The sequence below is a fragment of the Moschus berezovskii genome, chromosome 2, assembly GCF_049115385.1.
Source record: "Moschus berezovskii isolate FMDL1 chromosome 2, NW_MosBer_1.0, whole genome shotgun sequence".
Classification (NCBI taxonomy): Eukaryota; Metazoa; Chordata; class Mammalia; order Artiodactyla; family Moschidae; genus Moschus; species Moschus berezovskii.
Window position 1 is genome coordinate 102415818 of NC_142461.1, and position 23827 is coordinate 102439644.

Consider the following 23827-nt stretch of genomic DNA (forward strand, 5'->3'; position numbering starts at 1 on the left):
GAATTTAGGAGTATTTGAAGCTTCTGTATAGAAGGTACAAGCAATGTATCGGACACCTATTTTTCTCTACTTTTTCTAGGACTCAGGCTAAAGATGTTCCTATTTCTCTGTGAAACTGCGCATTAGGAGTAAATCATTTGCTAGTACCCCAATGCATGGCATTTTGGCATATTGTTTTTCTAAGGCTGGAAAGAGACCACAGAAAATATTTGCATTTTGTAGTATGTGTTTTAGTGTGGATGCATGCAGTGGTTTACAAACATTATTTTCACCTGGTGAAACAATTCCTTTTCTGCCATTGGTGTTTCCTTTCAAAAACTTGAACTGCAAATCCAGATACTTTAAAGGAGAAATTATTTTGGGGCCCAGTTTAACAAGCTTTTTCTTTCAACTTTTCATGTCTCAATAGTTTAACTTATATCTCTCCACTTGTGTATTTTCTATACATTGAATTTGCAAATGTCAGAGAATTTAAGTCAGTTCTCCTCCCATTCTTATAATTTTCTCTGCCTTCTGTTAACTCTTTCCTCATCAGATGAAAAGTTCAAGGAAAGATAAGGTTGATTTTTCCATTAGATAGGTGATCCTATTTAACTATGCTAATTGGTACTGACTTCCAAATTTTCTTTTCCGTAACTCTCTCTTCTTCTTCCCATCATATCTGTCCCCCGCTCCTTGCTGTACCTCTGTGTTTATAATTTAAATTGCAAACAGTATCTGAGCCCACTTTGCCAGTGTCCAGTATATCTGGTATGTGTTAATAATTATCTAATGGTCTCCCATGTATTAAACTCAGAGTTAAAGTTTCATGTCAAATAATCTCCCTGAAGGAATTTCCCAAATTATGTTTGCTTACCTCATACAAGTGAACTTGTTCTTGGGTTACAGCAAAGATCAGTAACACGTTATTTTGCACCAGTTTATCAATGAGTTGTCCAATTGTTGGATATTCCTAAAATTTAACACATAGATTTTAAGTATCTTCTTAACAAAAGTATATTAAAAAAAAGGAATATTTCTTTCCGAAATATCTCACTGAGTTTGGCATTTCAGTTCTCACAGGCATTATTGTGTCTATCATGCCAAGTAAACAAATACACAATTAGCATTATTTTCTTAATTGGTTTAGTAATTGTTTCCCAGATCTTGTAAGTCCATTTAATTCCTCAGAGTCAGTGCCTGTCGATGTGGAGTATTATGCTCTGTCACTTCCAAGGAGATCACTAAATTTATTTAAAGACTTATAGTGTGTCATCTTTTCAAGGGTAGAGATGCATGTTTTCTTCTAAGTGCCACTTGCCAGCAGGCTCATATTATTGGGGAGGTTAGAATTGAGGGAGGAGCTGTTAGACTATGATGAATGTGACCAAAGTGACTCTTGTAGCTCTGACTGGAATTGGATGGGGCGGGATGAGGGCTGAGCAAGGGCAAGCCTGCTGAGGAAGCCCACACTGCAATTCCTAAATCCCTCTGACTTGAGATGTTCCTGTGCAGTTCTCTGGTTTGCTCTTACTGCCTTTTTGATGTCACGAACTGGTTTTATAGGATGCTGCAGTTATTTTTACAGGACAATTGAAAGCACACTGTACTCAGTTTACTATTTCATTGAGGCATTCATTCCTGAGTGATATGAGCATTTAAAAAAATAAAGTCATTAATTATCACATTGGCAGACGACCTTTACTTTCCAAGGCTAGAAAACATGAAGCCCATTTGCCTGGCCTGACTCCAAATGTGGATAATATACAAAAGGGAATCCCACATTAGAGAGTGGTCTGAAAACAAGTCAACTAAGAATACTATGTCAATTATGACTGCAGACAGCTCAAGTACAGGAACACTGACAAATAGGCCTTCTTGTACGTGAATGTGCTCACTGCATATATTCTCAGCACTTCAGGAATATTTTTCTAATGTGTTCTGCATTCAAGTTGAGAGAAAAGTATAATTTTGCCTAAGATACTCAGGTCAATTACCTAACTGAAGATCTGGCTGTGTAATGCATACTTTCTATCCCATTTGGATTTTTTTTTATTACAGGGTATCAGTAGAATCCAGATAGTATAAAGCTTCCTGAGTCTGACATTCTCAGCCTCGTCTGAGTTTCAATTGCCCAAATATTAAGTATCCTTCACCCTTAAGCCTGAATTTCTCTGGTGCTGGTTTCTCCTTATCTCCAAATGTTCTTTGATCATCCAACCGCTGTGCCTGTGTAGCCAGGATGGCACCATGTAGCCTGCCATAGGCAGGTGAATATGATTTTCTATTTGGTCCAGATATGCTGGTTTAACTCCCACAAATACATTGTAAGTTCCTCAAGGCCTGGGATGATGTCCTGTTATTTTGTGGCCCCAGGAGTCTGGCCCAGCGTTGAGGGCATAGGAGGTGGTCAAAGGCCCTGGGGACCATGTTACAGGCAATAAACTAGCCCACGGCTCTGTGCATTGTAGCAGCTTATTCAGCAAGAATGACTTGAACAGGTGTTAGAGGAGAAGGTCATATCAGGTAACAGGCACTATTTGCTTCTGTGATCCTGTGTTTTCTGAGATGTCTATTATGGGGCATTTGAATATTTGCAAGAAAAAAGTAACAAGAAAAGCATCCATTTCTCAGTTTCTTACCCCTCATTGGCCAAAATACAAAAATGTGGCTACCCTCACTGACCTTTTAATATGTAAGGACAACCTACATGATTAAAACATATATAAATTTGATGAATGCTATTGATCAAAAGTGGGGCTTCCCTGGTGACTCAGATGGTAAAGAATCTGCCTGAAAGGTGGGAGACCTGGGTTCAGTCCCTGGGTTGGGAAGATCCCCTGGAGGAGGGCATAGCAACCGACTCTAGTATTCTTGCCTGGAGAATCCCCATGGACAGAGGAGCCTGGTGGGCTACAGTCCATGGTGTCGCAAAGAGTTGGATATGACTAACAGACTAAGCACATTGATCCAAATTAGGTAGAAACATCCATGTTGGAGTTTAGAGATTTAGGTCAAGAAATGGTAGCAGGTAATTTATGAACCGTTCAGTTCAGTTCAGTTCAGTCGCTTAATCATGTCCGACTCTTTGCGACCCATGAACCATGGCATGCCAGTCCTCCCTGTCAATCACCAATTCCTGAAGTTTACACAAACTCATGTTCATTGAGTCAGTGATGCCATCCAACCATCTCATCCTCTGTCTTCCCCTTCTCCTCCTGCCCTCAATCTTTCCCAGCAGCAGGGTCTTTTCAAATGAGTCAGTTCTTCGCATCAGGTGGCCAAAGTATTGGAGTTTCAGCTTCAAGATCAGTCCTTCCAATGGACACCCAGGACTGATCTCCTTTAGGATGGACTGGTTGGATCTCCTTGCAGTCCACGGGACTCTCAAGAGTCTTCTCCAGCACCACAGTTCAAAAGCATCAATTTTTCGGCGATCAGCTTTCTTCACAGTCCAACTCTCACATCCATACATGACCACGGGAAAAACCATTGCCTTGACTAGACGGACCTTTGTTGGCAAAGTAATGTCTCTGCTTTTTAATATATTATCAAGGTTGGTCATAACTTTCCTTCCAAGGAGTAAGCGTCTTTTAATTTCATGGCTGCAATCACCATCTACAGTGATTTTGGAGCCCAAAAAAATAAAGTCTGCCACTGTTCCCACTGTTTCCCCATCTATTTCCCATGAAGTGATGGGACCAATGCCACAATCTTTGTTTCCAGGTTACTATTCCATAATTCAACTGTATTTTAGCGTGTTCCAAGCACTGTCCTGTCAGGAAATAGGGATAATCAACCAGTTCTGGCACTGAGGATGCATGTTAAAGGCAGATAGATACCAGCAAATACATTTCCATCTAGTGATGGTCAAGAAGCCCTCTATGTACAAGAGCTTGGGAGACATGATTGCTTTGGGGTGCAGTGGAGGTCAAACAAGGACCTCCCCCTTCCCCAGAGAAGTCATGATGGAACTGGGTTTTAAAAGATCAGTAAGAGTTTCTTAGCAGCCTTGGAGGAAAGGGCATTTCAGACAGAGGGAATAACATGTGCAGCAGCATGGCAGCCTCATGGTCTGTTCAAGGGAAGCAATTAGACACACAGATCTGGTGAGGATCAAATCAGATCATATATATTAAAAGAGATCTGAAATTTTTCCCTTGTTTTACAAAAGTCAAGTTTCTCTTTTTTTCTTTGAATGTCACCAGCATTTTTTAAGTTATTAAAAATAAACCAAATTTAGTAAGCACCAGTCAAGCAGCACCTGATTAGTGGTTTCCCAAGGAGCCCCAGGGTTCATGAAAACATGGAATTATTGACGGAACATGATTCTGGGACTGTCACTCCCAGGGTTAGCCTAAGCCCTCCTTTCTATGGCTGTGGTTCAAGCACAATGAACTGACTGTATTGCATTTTGCTGCCCTCTGGCTCTTTGAAAAATTGGGGAGGTTCTGGGATCATTCGTGTTATAGCAAATCTGAACTTATCACATATCCCCACTGCCCCCCTGTGCTCCTATGGGAACCTCTAAGGGCGAGGAGAATTGAGAAAGGCCAATCTGTGAACCCCGAATCAGAAAGGGCACACTACTTCTACTACGTGTGGGTTGCTCTGCTGTGTGTTACAGCAATTGTAGCTTCATTTGCCTACTTGTAGCCCTGGAAACAGTGTATGTACAGCATAGGTTACACACCAAGACTGTTGACATGGAGTATTCATTCTTGCTGTCCAAGTGACAGAGCCCATCGTTAGGAATGACAATGCCTGCCAGTTTGCTGTCCATTCCAAAATGAGAGTCGGCATCACTCACAAAGACCAGGAGATGGAGGGAATCATTCCGCCAGCCGATTTTTTCCTACAATGATAAAGAAGCATTTGGCTTGTATGGAAGAGAGGCAGGCATTTATTGAGAGTGAATCACTTATGCTTGGACACATTCAGATTATCAAAAAATATATTGCTAGTCAGTCTATTTTAGACTTTTTCATCTATTGTGAGTTGGTAATATTAATGTATTAAAAATGAAATTATGTGACATTTGTTTTATCCTGGATTACATTTTCAGATGATTTATGCTTCAGAAAAAAATAGTTTCAGTCAGTATCCAGTTGATCTTGATTTTTACATAGTTAATTATTTTTACTGCCCAGCTTTTCATTTACCAGAAAAATGAGAGAAGGGGGTGAGGGAGGTTGTAGATTATCCCAAATCCAAGCTGAAGCAAAACTAGTTAAGAATGCAATACAGAATGAACTTGAAGTAAGCCTATTTTACTAAGATTTCACCCAACCTGTAGGCATATTTCTATGAAAAAGAAATATTTCTCTTTTTGAGTGAAAAAGACATATTTCTCTTTTTACTGTTACCATCCAAAAATTATCAACATAATACAGGGATAAGAATTGCTTATCAAAGTATGACTGCAGAGTACTGCTAACTACTAATTAAGGTGGTCTGTTATCTGTTTCTTCAAACAGCTCTCCCCTTTAATTAAGATTTGTCCAAGAACTAGTCAGCTTCTCTGGTGACTCAGCAGTAAAGAATCAGCCTGCAATGCGGGAGACACAGGTTCGATCCCTGGGTCAGGAAGATCCCCTGGAGAAGGAAGTGGCAACCCACTCCAGTATTCTTGCCTGGAGAATCTCATGGACAGAGGAACCCGGTGGGCTACAGTCCATGGGGGTCACAAGAGTCAGACATGACTTAGTGACTAAACTATACCACCACCATTGCACCAGAAACTAGCAGGACAAAGTTCATTATATTTATCCCCGTGTACCCTATCTTTTTCCTTCCTTCCCTAATTCCTTGGCCCTCCTATGTTCTAGGACCCTCAGTCCTATCTGTTTCCTGATATTTTCCATGAAAGTCATCTGAAAACAGGAGAATTGTTCCCATGGATATGTGTCTGATTGTCAAGGAGAGGTATTTGAACATTATTGTAGAGACACTGTGGCTTTTGATGTTTATTTTGTTGGTTCAAGACAATAGCTAACTCATCGTATGTAGAAGTTTATTATGAATCAGAGCTGCTGCTGCTAAATCGCTTCAGTCGTGTCCGACTCTGTGCGACCCCATAGACGGCCTCCCACCAGGCTCCGCCCCTGGGATTCTCCAGGCAAGAACACTGGAGTGGGTTGCCATTTCCTTCTCCAATGCATGAAAGTGAAAAGTGAAAGTGAAGTCCTCAGTTGTGTCAGAATCTTAGCGACTCCATGGACTGCAGCCCACCAGGCTCCTCCATCCATGGGATTTTCCAGACAAGAGTACTGGAATGGGGTGCCATTGCCTTCTCCGTGAATCAGAGTGTTTTCACTTTTTTCATTAATTGCTACCTTTGATTTTTTTTTCACCATGGTTAGCTCAAAAACTAATGAATACAACCTACATCTTTGTTATTTTTTTGGCTGCACCACATAGTATGTGGGATCTTAGTTCCACAACCAGGGATCGAACACACACCCCCTGCTGTGGGAACACAGAGTCTTAACTACTGGAATGCCAGGGAAATTCCTGATCTTGATCTTTGAGAATTGTTTATATATGACTTCTTTTAACCAATTTTTCCCAACAGTATTACAAATTTATTAGATGATTTGAACATGAGGCATAAAAATTGTCCTCATTTCAACAAGATGGAATAAATGGTGTGTTTTAAGAAAAGTATCTGTTGTAGGAATATGGTAACCAAAGGAAAGATAAAGTTAGCTAAGCTTTTCAAAGAAGATTTGTTCACAAGAGATGAAATTTGGGTTAACATAATGAAACACTGCTCAACCACAGCATACCTTACACACAGCAGCTTGCATAATTGCATCAAATCCACCTTCTGGGGTGTCAATATTAGCAGAAATTTTCTGATTCTTCACAATTTCGTTGAATCTTTCAGCATCATTTGTCAATGGCAAAATGTGCTTGAATCCAAATGTAGGCAAACAAAAGTATGGAATACTACTGCAAAAGAAAGATGTAAAACATTCTTGATGAAATATGATACAGCACACAATGAATGGGATTAATAGCCTGACAGCATTTCCTTCCGTGAAGATGCATTTCCTAAAGTGCCTGACTCTATAACTTGGCTCTGAGTCTCACTGTTAAGGTTGTTTTATCATCTCCTACCCACCCCTTCCAAATGGGTCACATTAGCTAACGCAAAGAGCTTTCTGTGTGTCTTGCATTGGTTCACAGAAAACAGATAATCAGGTGATCAAATGCTCGGTGTATGTAGTCACCACCTTCTATTGTCTCTCAACCAAAGCCCACCATTAAGTTTACATGATGACAACAGTTCTTTTGTATTCTGATAGCTTAAATTGTCTTCAAGGATGTCATCCTGTAGCAAGACTAAGAGAGGAATCTGTCTTCTTCCTCTGCTCAGTCCTGCCTGCCCAAGGCCTGAAAATCAGACGAAGTCTCTCGATTCTAGAACCCAACTTTACTGGATAGAACAGACCATGTGGGCCAACCTGGGGTAAAGCCACTACTAAAGACAGTTTACATTCCGGGAAAATGCCATGTTTGGATGAGATCTGCCCTAAAGACATCACAGTAGAATAGAAATTGCTGATCCTAAATTCAGTCACATTTTATTCTGAAAGCCAGCTAGTAGTTGTACATGAGATTTTGAGCAAGTACTCAACCCTTCTGAGTTTTGGGTTTTCCTTTGTGAAGTGGAGCTAATAATGTACATCAGTTTCTCAAAGTGTGGTCCTCGGACTAGCAGCATGAGCGTCACATGGGAACTTGCTATAAATACAAAATCTGGGGTGTGACCACAGACCTGCTAAGTCAGAACTGGTAGGAATGGGTTGAGAGACCTGTGTTGAACCAACTCTTCCTGATGCATTCCAAAGGTTGAGAAACACTGATGGAGAAGCACAGAGACGAAAAGAAGTAGCCACCAATGAGGTTGCAGTGTGCTGCCTAGGAAGAGCTGGTTGACTTGCATGAGCAGCTTGGCAAGTTCAAGAGCCTGCCTTGTCAGCATACAAAGAGCTGATGCAGCTTTCAGGATTCGGCTCTTTTTCACCAAATTCATCTGCCTGAGGTATATAGTCAAATCTCATTATTCACAGATTCCATGTCTTTGAAAATTCATATTGCTAAAATCTATTTTCAACTTGCAACCCCCAAATCAATCTTTTGGGAACTTCTTCAGTCATTCACGTACATGAATGAGTGTACAAAAGAGTTGAGTCACTTGATATGCATGTTTCCAGGGGTGTTCAAATATGACTCTGACTTCTTGCTTCATCACCCATACTGTAAAGAAATATTCTTTTCAGGGTCTGTTTGGTAACATGTGTGTTTGCATTTTTGTGCTTTTGGATGATTTTGCTCTTTAGAGTTGCCCCCCAGTGTAGTGCTGAAATGCTGTCTGGTATTCCTAAGTACGGGAAGACTGTGATGTGTCTTATGGGGAAAATATGCGTGTTTGTTCAGACATGAGTTACAGTGCTCTTGGTTGTGATTTCAATGCTAACAAATCAACAGTATATATTAAATAAGACATCTTTAAACATGAACATGCAGAAAACAAAAGTTATTGCTTAGTGGGTGAAAAAGTGACCAGAGATTCGCAGGAACCTAACCCTGTGTTTCCCCTAGGAGCAATACTCAGCATTCTCTAATGCAGGGTTTGAGGAGACTTTACAGAACAAGACTTCCGTGAATGTTGAGAATCAACTAGATATACAAGTCAAAATGATTACAGATTTATTTACACTGAGAAATGGAGCTCTGCCAGAACCAGAACGCTGGTGTCTGCAAGGATAATCATTTACTTCCTGTCAGTAGACTCACAAAAAGCAGGCCATAAGCTGATGTATTCTCAGGCTTCAGTACAAGGGGAGTTTGAGTTCCGTAGCATCGAATGGTACAGTCTGAGAAGTCCCATTTCCTTAATGAGGTATTTTTTAAAATTTTCTAATGATTTTAAGAACTCTATCTCTCAAAAATATGAAACGTTTTTCTTGGTAGTTTTAAAATTCAGTTTACAATGTTCTTGGATATATATACCTTAAAACTATGTAGTCAAGTTTTTCTCACCTTCAAATATGAAATGTATTTTAAAATGTGAAATGAAGAATTTTTAAAAAGTTAACCTACAAAATGATAATAATTTAGGATTTTTCTTAATTGCCTCTGTAACATTTAAAGTAGCTATACAGTAGAAGAAAATGCATTAGATTTAGAATAAAAAGACTGAATAGTTATCTTTCCTTGGACCTCAGTGTCCTCATATAGAAAATGAGAGTGCTAGCCATAGCTACTTCTAAAGTTGCCGTGAAAATTACATAAAACATATTTTATAAAAAGTATGTAACTATGTTTTGAGGTTTACATTGTCCCTGGAGCCCAGCTAGTCTTGAAAGTGAAAGTGTTAGTTGCTCAGTTCTGTCCTACCCTTTGCGACCCTATGGACTGTAGCCCTCAAGGTTCTTCTGTCTATGGAATTCTCCAGGCAAGAATACAGTAGTGGGTAGCCATTCCCTTCTCCAGGGGATCTTCCCAACCCAGGGATCGAACCCTGGTCTCCTGTATTACAGACAGATTCTTTACCGTCTGAGCCACTAGGGAAGCTAGTCTTGGAAATTAATATTTTATAGGGGGCTGTTGGTTCATACTGTAACAAAATGGCATTAAAGCCTCTTCTGGAGCTAGAATTCCTATTGTCTGGTCAGAAATTTGTATCTTTGTTGGTTAGAATTATTTGCTATGTAGGTCTTACTAGAACTCTAATCTTTTGGAAAGGATAATACATTTTTTATTAATTCAATAAACATATGTGCTGGGAGATGAGTGTAGCTTAAACAAAGTATAATGTCAAAACTGGGTCACATCAAGAAATTTTGAGTGGAGACTGCCCATTTTGGTCAGAGTTCTTCCTAAAAAGAATGCTTATATTCAGTTGTTATTTTCTTAGATAGCAATTGAAGGAATTACTTATTGCTGACTATAAAGATGTATAACAAAAGGTTAACACCATTGTTTTTAGTGGAATTAGAAATGATTTCCATTTTTTCTTTATGTCTGTATTTTCACATAGTCTTATTACCTTTGAAATTTAAAATTATATACTCATTTTTTGTGTGTGCATATAGAAATCTAAACATTCATGGTTGAATTTTCTTCTTTGCAAAACTACAATGAATTCCTCATGGTTCAAGTCTTCAAAAAACAAAACAAGACAAAACACCAAATTAAATGTGAAATGATGTTAAAAAAAAATCCCTCAAATATTTGATGGAGAATATCTTCTTTGTCCTGTTAAATATTTAAAAATGTATATTACAATTCATTACAAATATAGAAAATATGATTTTTATTGCTGTGTCTCAGACAATAGCATAAGGGAAACTTCTTTCAAAAATGTAAACCATTCAGGCTTCCTACATGGTGAAATTTTTAGTGACCTTCCATCTAATGAAGGTAGAGAAAGCCAGCTACTTCAAAAAGCACTAGAGATTAGATTAAAACAAGGTTTTAAAAGTGTGGTGGGCAGACCCACAGAGGTCCCTGAGACCATTTAAGAAAGTTTTTGGGGTCAAACATTCTTCATAATAATAAGAGATTATATTTGTCTTTTTCACTGTTGACATTTTCACTGATGATGCAAAGTATGAGTAAGTAAAACTGCTGGTACCTTAGCACAGGTCAAGGCAATGGCTCCAAACTGCCTAGTATTCCTTACATTTTTTTACCATTAAACATGCATCATAATTTTTTTAAAAAAAGTGCTACTTTCACTTGATCGCCCTTGATGAAACTGTGTGTGTTAGTCACTCAGTTGTGTCCAACTCTTTGTGACCCCATGGACTGTAGACCACCAGGTTCCTCTATCCATGGGATTTTCCAGGCAAGAATACTGGAGTGGGTTGCAGTAATTTTATTGTCTATGCCCTTGGTTACATGTTTTTTGAAAATTATTTCTGTGTGACCAATAGGAAACATGCATACAGTGTTACTGCTGTACACTGAAGCACATGTTTACAGTGGAAAAGCACTTTCATGATTGTTTGAACTGTTGTTTATGGAACAACCATTTTACCTGAAAAAATGCTTGACAGCCAAACCATCATTTCAACTTAAGTTTTTGGCAGATATCTTGATTAAAATGAAGAAAGTAAATCTGTTACTTTCAGGAAAACAACTATCAGTATTTGTTGCCAATGATGAAATTTGACATACCTAGAAAATTAGAATTTCACAGAACTTTCATCTGCCACCCATTAACAGCTTCTAAGTACTTCAAGACTCATCTGATGGGATTAATGATAATATTAACAAATATAATTTTTTAGATATTCTATCATGAAATTGTAAGATCTATGTAACTCATGAAACTTCATTTTCCAAATGACCAAAGCACTATATCACAAAACCACATGCACACATATACCAATGAAAGAGCCATTCTGGCTCTTCCCTGGTGGTCGTGGTTAAAGAATCTGTCTGCCAAAGCAGGGGACACAGGTTCAAGCCCTGCTTCAGGAAGATCCCATATGCCACAGTGCAACTAAGCCTGTGCACCACAGCTACTTGAGTCTGCACCCCAGATAGAGCCTGTGCCCTACAACAAAGGAAGCCACAGTAACGAGAAGCCACACACCTCAGTGAGAGAGTAACCCCTGCTCTCTGCAACTAGATAAAGCCTGCGTGCAGCAGCAAAGACCCAACAGAGCCAAAATAATAATACTAATAAAAAATTTTTAAAAGCCATTCAAAGTTCAAAACAGATCAATGGTTTTTAATGTAACAAAATAGGAAGTTCATTGATATGTTTTTCAGATTCCACACTGAAACGTAATTTACCTCTTGTCCAGTTTGAATGTAATATCAAAGAAGAAAGTCTACAGTCATTGGAAAAATCTATTAACTGCTTTCCCTTTTTTCAACTATATATCTACATGCGGTTTGACTTCCTTCTTGGAATTCAACCAAAATAAAATATTACCAGAGACTAAATGAAGAAGCAGTTGTGAAAATTCAGTTGGCTTCTTTTAAATTAGATATTTTAAGATATTTATAAAAATTAAGATAGTGCCACGTTTCTTGTTAACTGTTGTTCTATTTTGGAAAATGTAGTTATTTCTTCTAAAGGTGTGTTATTATAGTAACATGCACTGTGTTTTCATTATAATTATCAAATAAATTTATTACTAATTATTTTTATATTTTCTTAGTTTTACACTCTAAGACACTGAATACTGATATTTTGAGGATCTTAATTTTTAGGAATGTGAGAAGTTCTGAGATCTAAAAGTTTTAGGACCGTTAGATTAAAATAACTAGAGAAAATTAGCATTAATGAGAGGAAGGAAATTAAAACTGGTTTGAATGTCTATTATGTTCCAGCCTACTCAGTTCTCATGATAGCCCAGGAAGTGAATATTATTATCCCCATTTATAAATGAAGAGACTGGCATTCAAGGTTATGATTTAAGCACAGGTCTGGAAAACTCCATGTTTTTTCCTTTTACTTCTCTTAGCCTTCTTACTAAAGAACATTTTATGTCTTAATTATAGGATTTGGATTGATTAAAGGATTGACTTTTGTGTTTGGTGTTTGAATTCTTGGTGTGTAAATGTGTGGGGAGTAGAATCTGGACAGAGAAACTTGGAGAATTAAGGACATGATTAAAAAAGAAAAAATATAATGTTGCAGCAAAAAACTTTCATTATTTATAACTTTCAATTCAGTTCAGTTCAGTTCAGTCACTCAGTCGTGTCCAACTCTCTGTGACCCCATGAATCACAGCACGCCAGGCCTCCCTGTCCATCACCAACTCCCGGAGTTCACTCAAACTCATGTCCATCGAGCTGGTGATGCTATCCAGCCATCTCATCCTCTGTCATCCCCTTCTCCTCCTGCCCCCAATCCCTCCCAGCATCAGAGTCTTTTCCAGTGAGTCAACTCTTCGCATGAGGTGGCTGAAGTATTGGAGTTTCAGCTTTAGCATCAGCCCTTCCAATGAACACCCAGGACTGATTTCCTTTAGGATGGACTGGTTGGATCTCCTTGCAGTCCAAGGGACTCTCAAGAGTCTTCTCCAACACCACAGTTCAAAAGCATCAATTCTTCGGTGCTCAGTTTTCTTCACAGTCCAACTCTCGCATCCATACATGACCACTGGAAAGACCATAGCCTTGACTAGATGGACCTTGGTTGGCAAAGTAATGTCTCTGCTTTTTAATATGTTATCTAGGTTGGTCATAACTTTCCTTCCAAGGAGTAAGCGTCTTTTAATTTCATGGCTGCAATCAGCATCTGCAGTGATTTTGGAGCCCCCCCCCAAAATAAAGCCTGACACTGTTTCCACTGTTTCCCCATCTATTTCCCATGGAGTGATGGGACCGGATGCCATGATCTTAGTTATCTGAATGTTGAGCTTTAAGCCAACTTCTTCACTCTCCTCTTTCACCTTCATCAAGAGGCTTTTTAGTTCCTCTTCACTTTCTTCATGGTGTTATCTGCATATCTGAGGGTATTGATATTTCTCCCGGCAATCTTGATTCCATCTTGTGCTTCTTCCAGCCCAGCGTTCCTCATGATGTACTCTGCATATAAGTTAAATAAGCAGGGTGACAATATACAGCCTTGATGTACTCCTTTTCCTATTTGGAACCAGTCTGTTGTTCCATGAACAGTTCTAACTGTTGCTTCCTGACCTGCATACAGGTTTCTTAAGAGGCAGGCCAGGTGGTCTGGTATTCCCATCTCTTTCAGAATTTTCCAGTTTATTGTGACCCAGCTATGTCAGGAAACAACTAACAGGAAGCTTCCTGTGTGCTGTTTTGGATCTGTCAGGAATTCTCTGTTCCTTATTAATTCCCGAATATTCAGGAATTAAGAGGAGAGGCAAGCCTCTCCCGGGGACTGAGGAATCTAGGCATTTCCTTCATTAGTTTTTCTATATAGTGATAAGTACCCTCTTCCTTCCTATGAACTATATGGTAAAAGTGATTATTTACAACTCTCTTTAATATGGATCACCTATGTTTTGTAAGTCTGGAATTTAATCTTTATCTTTTGCTGAGAGTAACTACAGTATAAATACCTACACAATGCTGACTAAAACGCCTTTGCTCCATTGGAGCTTTGGTCCCGTGTCTTGCTTTCTCTCTTTCTTTCTCTCTCTCTCTCTCCCTCGCTCTCTTTTTCAGGCTAATCCCTGGAGCGCAGAGGCCCTCTGTGTTCACTTTCCTGCCCGGGCTTCTAAGACCCTCTCGAGAAGGCGCTCTGTGCCTTCACCCCATCGAGAGGGCGCCCGAGGCCTTCGTGAACAGAGCGAGCCCCGTGTAGGGGCTTTCTTGGCTTTCTGCGTACACCAAGGAGTATCAGCCTCTTTCTCTCTCCTTTACTTTCTCATCGGTCAACTCTGGACCACCAGGTTCTGGTCCATTAAAGGACCAACACAGCTAGTGGAAAATTGTGCCAATAAGAATAAGAGAAACAGCTCTAGAAATTAGGAAAACATTGACCTTTCAAGTGCTCAAATATGTGGTCCTCATTAAGGTTCCCATTCACTGTAATTTGTGCAGGGCTTCCTTCCGTGGTCACGTATGCATGTGGGAGTTGGATCATGAAGAAGGTCGAGTGCTGAGGAATTGATGCTTTTGAACTGTGGTGCTGGAGAAGACTCCTGAGAGTCCCTTGGACCGCAAGGAGAGCCAACCAGTCCATCCTAAAGGAAACCCTGAACATTCATTGGGAGGGCTGATGCTAAAGCTGAAACTCCAATACTTTGACTACCTGATGCAAAGAACCGACTCACTGGAAAAGACCCTGATGCTGGGAAAGATTGAAGGCAGGAGGAGAGGGGGACGACAGAGGATGGGATGGTTGGATGGCATCAGTGACTCGATGGACATGGGTTTGAGCAAGCTCTGGGAGATGGTAAAGGACAGGGAAGCCTGGCGTGCTGCAGTCCATGGGGTTGCAAAGAGTCGTAGATGACTGAGTGACTGAACAGCAACAACTAGGCCTCCCTTTACCCCCACTCTATTGGTGTTGATAGTGGTGACCACCTAGTGAGAGCTTCATGGTCAAACTCAGTATCAAATATTTCCTTCCATCGTCTTACACACTCCTTACCACCCCCTCGGTGTGATCGGTATTGTCATTCCAAACTAAAGTTTGCAGAAGTGAAGTGGTTCCCCTAAGCTGACATTATGAGTGAGTAGATGAGTGGGCAATGGCAAGCCACTCCAGTACTCTTGCCTAGAAAATCCCATGGATGGAGGAGCCTGGTGGGCTGCAGTCCGTGGGGTCGCTAAGGGTCGGACTCGACTGAGCGACTTCACTTTCACTTTTCACACATTGGAGAAAGAAATGGCAACCCACTCCAGTGTTCTTGCCTGGAGAATCCCAGGGACGGGGGAGCCTGGTGGGCTTCCGTCTGTGGGGTCACACAGAGTCGGACACGACTGAAGTGACTTAGCAGCAGCAGCAGCAGATGAGTGGGTACATGGTTACATGAGTATAGTTAATGGATCAGTGGTTTAGAACAGAATGTCCAGAATTAGACACACATATAGTTAATTGCTTTCTGCTAAAAGCATCAAGATATTTCAATGGGGAAAGGAAAAACTTGCTTAACAAATAGTGCTGAAACAATTGGATAGTTGCATGTAAACAAAAGATAAACCTAATCTTTTCCTCATTCCAAACAGAAACACTAATTTGAGATCATAGACCTAAATGCAATTGCTTCAACCACAAAGCTTCTAGAAGAAAACATGGGAGGAATCTTTGAGCCATTAGGATAAACAAACATGTCTTGCGACAAAAAAATACACTAATCATAAAATTAAAACTTGGGCTTCATCAAAATAAAAAAAAAATCATACAATTTAGCAATCCTAATTCTATATATCTATCCAAGAGAAATAAAAACATACATCCACACAGAGGCTTATATGCAAGTGATCACAGCAATATTTCTTCGTGATGGCCAGAAATTAGGAAACAACCCAAATGGCCATCAATGGACAGATAAAGTATAATAAATTTGTACAAGCAACTATTACCTAGGACAAAAGGGAAGAAACTGCTGATAAACATGAAATCAGGGATGAATCTCAAAAACATGATTTTGAGCAAAAGAAGCTAGATACAAAAGGTGTATAGCATATTTTCCATTCACGTGAAATCCAAGAGTAGGCAAAACCAATCTAACTTTTAGAAATCAGAAAATGGTTGCCTCTGGGAAAGCAGAACTGATGATAAAGGGGCATAAGGAAACTTTCTGAGGTGATGGAATTGGTCTATGTCCTGTTTTCAGTGGTGATCACATCGGTATATTCAACTGTCAAAACTCATGAAATTGAACATTTCTGCTGCGTGTATTTTAGTACATGTCAACTATACCTTGAGAAGTGGGGGACTGGGGACAAATATTATCTCTGATATTTGCAGCTGAACACAATTCCTAGGAGTTGCAATCAGTGATGAATGCTTTTCAAGGTCAAAACACTTTTGGCCATCAGATTCTAGTTTGGAACCACATTGACATGTCTTAAAATGATACTGCAAAAACTGTTTTATAAAGATTAATTTGTTGGTGTAAACTGGTGTTAAAAGTCAATATATGTTTGGAAAGCCATTTCGTCTATACTAGATTCAGAGTAGTAAAAGGCTTGGTTTTGGACCAACCCAGATCCTGGTATAGACCACTGATTAGTCACGCCGCCACAGGTAAATTACTAACTTCTCACAGCCTTTGTTACTTCCTCTCAGTATAGGGATGATGAAACCTGCTTTGACCTGAAGTTATTATGAAGACTGAATGAGGTCAGGTACATAAAACCTTCAGCATAGGGTCTGGCACAGAGCAAATAGCAGTCATTTTTCAAAGGAAGGATATCAAATACTTTTATTTTGACCATGTCATTGACATGTAGAGGTAAGCTATCACAAAGTTACTTACCTTTGACCATCACCCACATAATACATGGTTTTAGTAACTGATTAGAGCATATTATAATGGATCCATTGCCTCATTTCCTACTGAATTTGATAGCAGTAAAGGCTACAAAGGCATTTTCCAAGCAATAAGAGAAAGTCACATTTCCCAAAGTATATTAGAAATCACTCCAAAAGCTGTTATTTTGGCAGCAGTCACTGGAGTGGAGACAGATACTCTGAGAAAATGTGACTTACTGTTAATAGCCTCAGAGAGTGGTGGTCATTGAGGATAGAAAGCCTCTGAGGGGCTGAGGATGGGCTCAGGCCAGCGGAACCTACAGTAAAAGATTCCGTCCCTCTGTCTGCAGAATACAAATCCAAATTTGTCACAGCCTGCCTTCCAAAGGGAGGCAAATATGGCAAATGCTGTGAAGACCCAATCTAGAACTGGATACAGTAAATCTGGTACATACAAGCCTTCAAGTTGTGAACTTTCAAAGATGCAAACATGCCCCTGTATGCCCACTTTTTACTGTACTACTGTAGTTTTCAAGGTACTTTACTGTAAGATTAAAAATGTTTATTTTGTGTATTAGTTTTTTATGTGGTATTTGTGTGAAAAGTTTTATATACCTATCACAGTACAGTACCAGATAGCTGATTGTGTTAGCTGGGTACCTAGACTAACTTTGTTGGACTTACAAAGTGAACTTACGAATGTGCTCTCAAAAACAGAACTCGTTTGTTCATAGGGGACTTAGGTATTACAGTGATGTCTGCTTGAGATTGGAAACATGTATAGGTATGGTTGAGTCCCTTTGATGTCCACCTGAAACTATCCAAGCATTGTTAACTGGCTTTGCTGCTGCTGCTGCTGCTAAGTTGCTTCAGTCGTGTCCGACTCTGTGTGACCCCATAGACGGCAGCCCACCAGGCTCCCCCATTCCTGGGATTCTCCAGGCAAGAACACTGGAGAAGGTTGCCATTTCCTTATCCAGCGCATGAAAGTGAAAAGTGAAAGTGAAGTCGCTCAGCCGTGTCAGACTCTTCACGACCCCATGGACTGCAGCATACCAGGCTCCTCCGCCCATGGGATTTTCCAGGCAAGAGTACTGGAGTGGGGTGCCATCGCCTTCTCCGTAACTGGCTTTACTCCAGTACTAAATAAATGAACTTTTAAGTAAACATAATAGTTTACTTTTAAAGAAGAAAAAAAAGGATGATATCCCTTTAGTTCTGAACATCCTAGGCAACTGAGAGCTTCTGACTTCCAATCAGACGGGGGGGAACTGCCAGGGAACCAGCAAGCTCCTGCCAAGCCCAGCTCTGGGCAAGGCTATCTCCATAGGAAATCAGTGTTCAAAGATCCCAGAAAATCACTTACTTACCTGCAAGGGTTGGCGATTTCTTCTGGTGTTGTTTTCATAAAAGGGGAGATGGGTTTCTCCACAAAAGAGCCGAAGCCCAGTCTAAAGTTGCTGGTTAATTTAGACATCTCCTTGGAGAGCAGGGAACCCAGCTCTTTGATGGTGTTGAGGTCGTCGTCCATGGAGGCTGAGAGGTCCATGAGGTAATACAAATCCACAGGGTAATCCTCGGTCTGGCGAACTTGAACTTGCAGGGTCTGTTCAAGGCCTGTAACACCCTCGCAAGAAAAGATGATCCATAAAAACCCATGGAGACTTAGTTGTGACTAGACTGTCACTAGCTATTTCATTTCAATAAGAACTTACCAAAGCTACTTGCAATTCACACACTATGTGGCAAAGTTTACAAAGGAACCAACCCATGAAAATCTTTTACCCATGAATTTAGAGCAACTGAAGGAGGTGAAAGTTGGGATACTTTATATCTCCTTGGGAGAACTAGCATCCATTTAGATGGAAGATAAACTGATTTTTTTTTGTATGCGGGTTTAGAAAAGAAGAAAATAAAGAGGCGCTTAAAGCTACATTACAACCCTTGAAGAAATGTGAGGTAAGCCTTAACAACATTTGAGTAATTCAAATGCTTACTGTTAGATAAGGCTTTTTTGGTAACACATTTGGAGTACAAAGTGACCAATGTTAATAAAGAAGTGTTAGCCTTAGCAATTCTCTATTTCCTTAAGAATGGGAAATCTGAGTTATACTAAACAGTGACATGTAATATGGTACAAGGCGTATTGATGGAATAGCTGTATTATTATATATGACATTCCTGGAGGAGGGCATGGTGACCCACTCCAATATTCTTGCCTGGAGAATCCCCACAAACAGAGGAGCCTGGCGGGCTACAATCCATGGGGCCACAAGGAGTTGGACACGACTGAGCAACTAAGCACAGCACACCATATATGTGACATTAGATTTATTTACATGAGCCAGTGATTGTGTAAATCATAACATACCTGGTCTCAGTTTAAGAGCCAAGCTTTGAGGTGAAATCTGAACGATGTTGGAGCTATTTTTCTGTCTGCCTATGCTGAGAGGCTTATTTGTAAGTATTTCAACTTGGGAGATAGGGTTTTCGATGAAGGTTAGTTGACATCCTTTAGCTAAAAGATTTGCTGGGGTATCACATCTTTCTCCAATTCCAGACAGGTGGGTAAAATTCTAAAAGAGAAAAAGAAATAAAGAGAGAAAGACAACAATAAAGAAGAAAAAGAAGATATTTTTTATAAGATTAGTTTTTGCATGTTTGCTAGTTAGGTATCTTGCCTTGATATATTACACCCCCACATTCCTGACATTGATTGTAGGTCTAAAGTTATAGCAAAATAACCAGAGAATTCTGCCAGCAAAATTCTGAGTAAAAGTGGAGTTTCCTTTTAATTGTTTCAAGTGAATTCACTTGACTTATATTTTTTTCCCTTTTCTTTAATTTTTCTTTTTAATGCTCACTTTTTAAAAGCTTCTCCTGTGCTGTGACCAGATCTTTGAAATAACTGGGTCACAGAGCTGACATCATCATGTGAATTATTGTTGAGGATAACCCGCAGGTATATGCAGTCCTGGAACTGTCCAAATTCTCAGTGTGTCTATTGCTAAATCCAGTGACAAAGAGCCTTTTCTGTGGCTTCCCAAAGGTCAAAGGTTGTGATATCGCCCTATCTACTCTCTCTGGTTTAATTTGTGGATGTATTACTCTTATATTACAGTATTACTTCACCAAAGTTGACCTCCTGGGGACGTTATTCTAGTTTAAGATCTTTTAGAAATTTCTCCAACATTGGCATGTGAGGAAGGAAAGTGAAAGAGAAATGTTGTAAGAGGCTGCTTTCCTGCTTAGGACTCAGGATTCCGCTCTGATCCACCTGAGTTTCCAGAGGCAGTGAGATGAGTGTTCCCAGGCAGAGATGCAGCCATCCAACCCTGGAACACTCAGAACAGAAAGATGTAGTCAAGAGATAAACACCTATCGTACCCACCAGCCAAGGCTACTCTTAAGTTGGTGAGGCTCTAGGCAAGGTTGAACTTCAGGCCTGTTGTCTCACAGGCTTGGAGAGAAACAAACCAAGTTCATAACTGTTTTCCTTCATTCATTGGAATTCTAAACCACTCCTGCTGTTTCACCAACTAAGAAAGCTACATTTCTCCTGAAGTTGACTTTTGAGAATATAGTTTGTTATCTTTCATCCAGGCCTGTGTATATTTGAGGCCCTACTGAGTGAGGTGATGGACAGGGAGGCCTGGCGTGCTGTGATTCATGGGGTTGCAAAGAGTCGAACACGACTGAACGACTGAACTGAACTGAGGGGTAACAAATTCTGTAATTTCCCATGATTTATCCAAAGCACAAGGTGGCTTAACAAGCCCTCAGAATCCTTCTTAACATTGTGTCACTGATACAACTTATAATCGCTATGTTTGCCACAAGATCAGAGGTGGTGTTAACCCTGGAACCATTTTTCTGTCTGCTGTAAGCAAAATCAATTTATTTTTTGCTCCAACTGTCTCTATTGATAATAATAATTCTACTATTAGTTATATCAGTGAGTGATCTCTTAGAATAATCTGGCCTTTTGACTAGATTTGACTACAGAGTATTAGCCACAAGAAAAGCTATCAGGTGTAATTTAAGAGGCTCTCTTCAATGGGTGCAAAAAAAAATTTTTTTTATATGAAAATTCTAGAGGTGGGCACTTTGTTAGACTGATCTGTTGTTTTATGTCTCTGGGATGAAACTAACATTGTCTTCTTCAGGGAGTCAATGTCAAAAAATGTGGCCTTTTCCCTCTTTGTATATTCCCAAATGTGCTTTGATATATGAGCCCAAAGTCACTGCCCTGTGAATTGGGTTTGTGCTCTGCTCTACGAGCTCTCCCTCCATGGACAGAGGTAACTGAAATGTGAGGTTTTATCAGCCACAGCCTGGTTTTGAATTGGGCACCCAGGTTCTTTCCCCTTGAACATGCTACTCAATTCTTGCTGAATTTGGCAAGAATCTGACGGGTTGATGTGTGTTGAGATTCTCTTTATGAGATTTAGTAAAGAATTGTTTTCAATCCAGAAAGAGCTAATACAGGTCTTTCTTACCAGGAATCATTTACAGATTCCTCTGTAGTGTCACCGGAAGCCGTGATTCAGGATGGCTTGTTATACATTCCCCAACCCCCCTGCTACTTTCACATAGTTTTCAGCTTGATCAGATAGGGATGTCTGCTTCAGGTTTTGCCATCATTGTGGTACAGAGTCACCCAGTGGATGTAATTTTTAAAAGAATTTGATCATGTTTGGACAGTAAAGTTTACCCCAAGCCTTCTCTTGGATCCTGTTAGTGATTCAGAAAGGATGCTGGTCCCCAGATGGAATAGAACTATGATACTGAAATTAAACGTATGTTTAACTTGAGAAAAGATCGCCTCCATGAGCTCTGGTTGCCCAGAGCCTCAACATTTTACATGTGAACAGGAAATGGCCTTAAAATAAGAGGAGGCATCGGGTCAAATAAAGAATCTTGCGTTCATATATTTCAGAATAATTTGACATTCACTCCCTTCTCAAATTGCTTTTGAACGTAATCATACGAAGAACACTTGGCATCACTAATGTTTCCGTTTTCCCTTCCTGATCTGCGTCACTCCTATAACACCACGGAAAGTGGGACACCGTGAGAACAGTTACAGACGGAATTACCGTAAATGTAAGTGCACTTTTTACAAACACGCTGAGGTCGTTTGTTTTACCTCCTGAGAGCACCAGGCACACTGAGGTCCAATGAGTAAGCAGTCCTCACAGGTCTCCGCACCCCCCGCAGCACAGCCACCTGCGTTCAAACCCAGCAAGACACAAGGGATTCAGCACACTCTCAGCCACTCCACTCGTGAGACGTACAGCTCTTAAAGCGCTTGAACAAAACAGTATCAAAGTTCATTTTTCAGGCTTCGAAGATCAGTCCTCAAAATGTTAGCAAGCCACAGTGAAGTTCGTATTTTACATCTATGGCATTGAAAATATGCATGTCTTAGCAACCAAAAAGAATCAGTCTGTCTTTTTTTTTTTTCTTAAAATGTGAAAGTATCTCAGCGTTCACAAATACAGGATTATCATACTTATCACCCTCATTCAGCAGCATCCCCCTTTAATTTTTCAAAATTATTCACAGCCACTAAAGAATGCTTCTCTTTCAAATGTATTATAGCTTTATTTTAAAAGATAGATCACTTTTTGTCTCAAGGTTGTCACTCTGAAGGGAAAGGCCTTGTTGTACAATAAGATAGCTAGAAAAGTTACCAAAATGGTTGTCACAAGGGTATTAAGAAATCCTCTTGTGCATAGTGCTGTTTAATTCTCTCATTAAGGTGCCCATGCAACCTTTGTATTTATTTACCTAAAGCCCGGAGCATTCGCGGTGGGAACAGTCCTGCGTCTGCCTGTAATTTGTTAAAGTGCTCGTTCAATGGCAAAGAGCAATTGAACAGCTCAAGTAAAAAATAACTTCAGATCTAGTTTCTGAGCCGCATGACAGGTTTGCCAAGCGTACCACAAAAGCAATATATCGGAGAAACTGAAGTCTTACCTTGTACGTGATCATTCCTTCCTAGAAATAGAAAGAACAGGCAAAGCAGTTCAATCCCCATCCGTTTTAGTTCTCTCTGTGCAGACAGATTAAAAAATGAATTACCTTCAACATTACAAGACCAAAGCTGAACACTGTAAAAAGTCTTTCTTTCTTGAAGTGTAAAATTGTAAATACTACTTACGCTACTTTGAAAAGAAACTTGAGATGTAAATAAAAAAGTTTTCATTCAGACTGAAATGAAAACAGAAGCTACCTGGACAGGTAAAGAAGAAAAGCTGTGTTTAAGAGCACCTCCAACATGATTTACTTCCTTGTTTTCCTTATAAGGAAGGCAGGTGTGCAATCACCAAGAAGGTGGGGAAGTTCATTCAGTGGAAATTTTTGTGCAGATTCTATTAGTCTCTCTGCATCCTAGAGAAAGTTGACACCTTTAGTAAAACGATGACCGATGAAATGTCAGAAGAATAATTGAGATATGATCTCAAGTTGTTTCTAAAATAGTTATAATTTAATATAAACAGTAAAGATGAGAAATAAAAGCACAAATATGTCAGTTATGTATCAGGAGGCTTTAAAAAAATGAGCTAAGGGAAAATACCTGAGATTTTTATGTTCCATTGTTAAGTCCTTTCAGAGAATGGAGATGAACTCTGAAAAATAAAAATCACTATTTTACAATTTATAATAGAAGGCAGGCTAGGGAAAGCAAAATACTGTGTTCCATTGTTTTTTAACTTGGATGAAAGATATTTTTCCCCAGAAGTATTGAATTCCTGTTTAAATCCATTATTAGAAACAAATAATATGTTAAAATTAAATTAGAACAAAATTAGTCTCAAACAACAATGAAAAGAGAAAAGAGTGGTGCCTAAGATTTTGAACCCCTCCCTTCCAGATGGCGACCAAGCTGTCTTTCTTGTGTACCATCCCTGC

At 39.7% G+C, this 23827-nt stretch overlaps 1 protein-coding gene across 4 annotated transcripts in view; it reads right to left on the bottom strand.

Moving 5' to 3' along the window:
* ITGB6 (integrin subunit beta 6) overlaps positions 1–23827 on the bottom strand; it is a 144153-nt gene that overhangs the window by 60467 nt on the left and 59859 nt on the right. The window contains exons 2-10 of one of the 4 annotated variants that reach the window (XM_055398731.2): positions 23493–23544; positions 23076–23305; positions 22892–22967; positions 22059–22138; positions 19281–19485; positions 18280–18526; positions 6768–6930; positions 4673–4834; positions 857–952 (exon numbers count right to left, since the gene is read on the bottom strand). In XM_055398731.2, the coding sequence (XP_055254706.2) occupies positions 857–952; positions 4673–4834; positions 6768–6930; positions 18280–18526; positions 19281–19485; positions 22059–22138; positions 22892–22967; positions 23076–23120 (1074 nt within the window). In that variant the 5' untranslated portion in view covers positions 23121–23305; positions 23493–23544. Of the gene's footprint in view, positions 1–856; positions 953–4672; positions 4835–6767; positions 6934–18279; positions 18537–19280; positions 19486–22058; positions 22139–22891; positions 22968–23075; positions 23306–23492; positions 23545–23827 lie in introns of those variants that run through there. The other 3 variants (XM_055398730.2, XM_055398732.2, XM_055398733.2) reach the window with 3 other exon arrangements.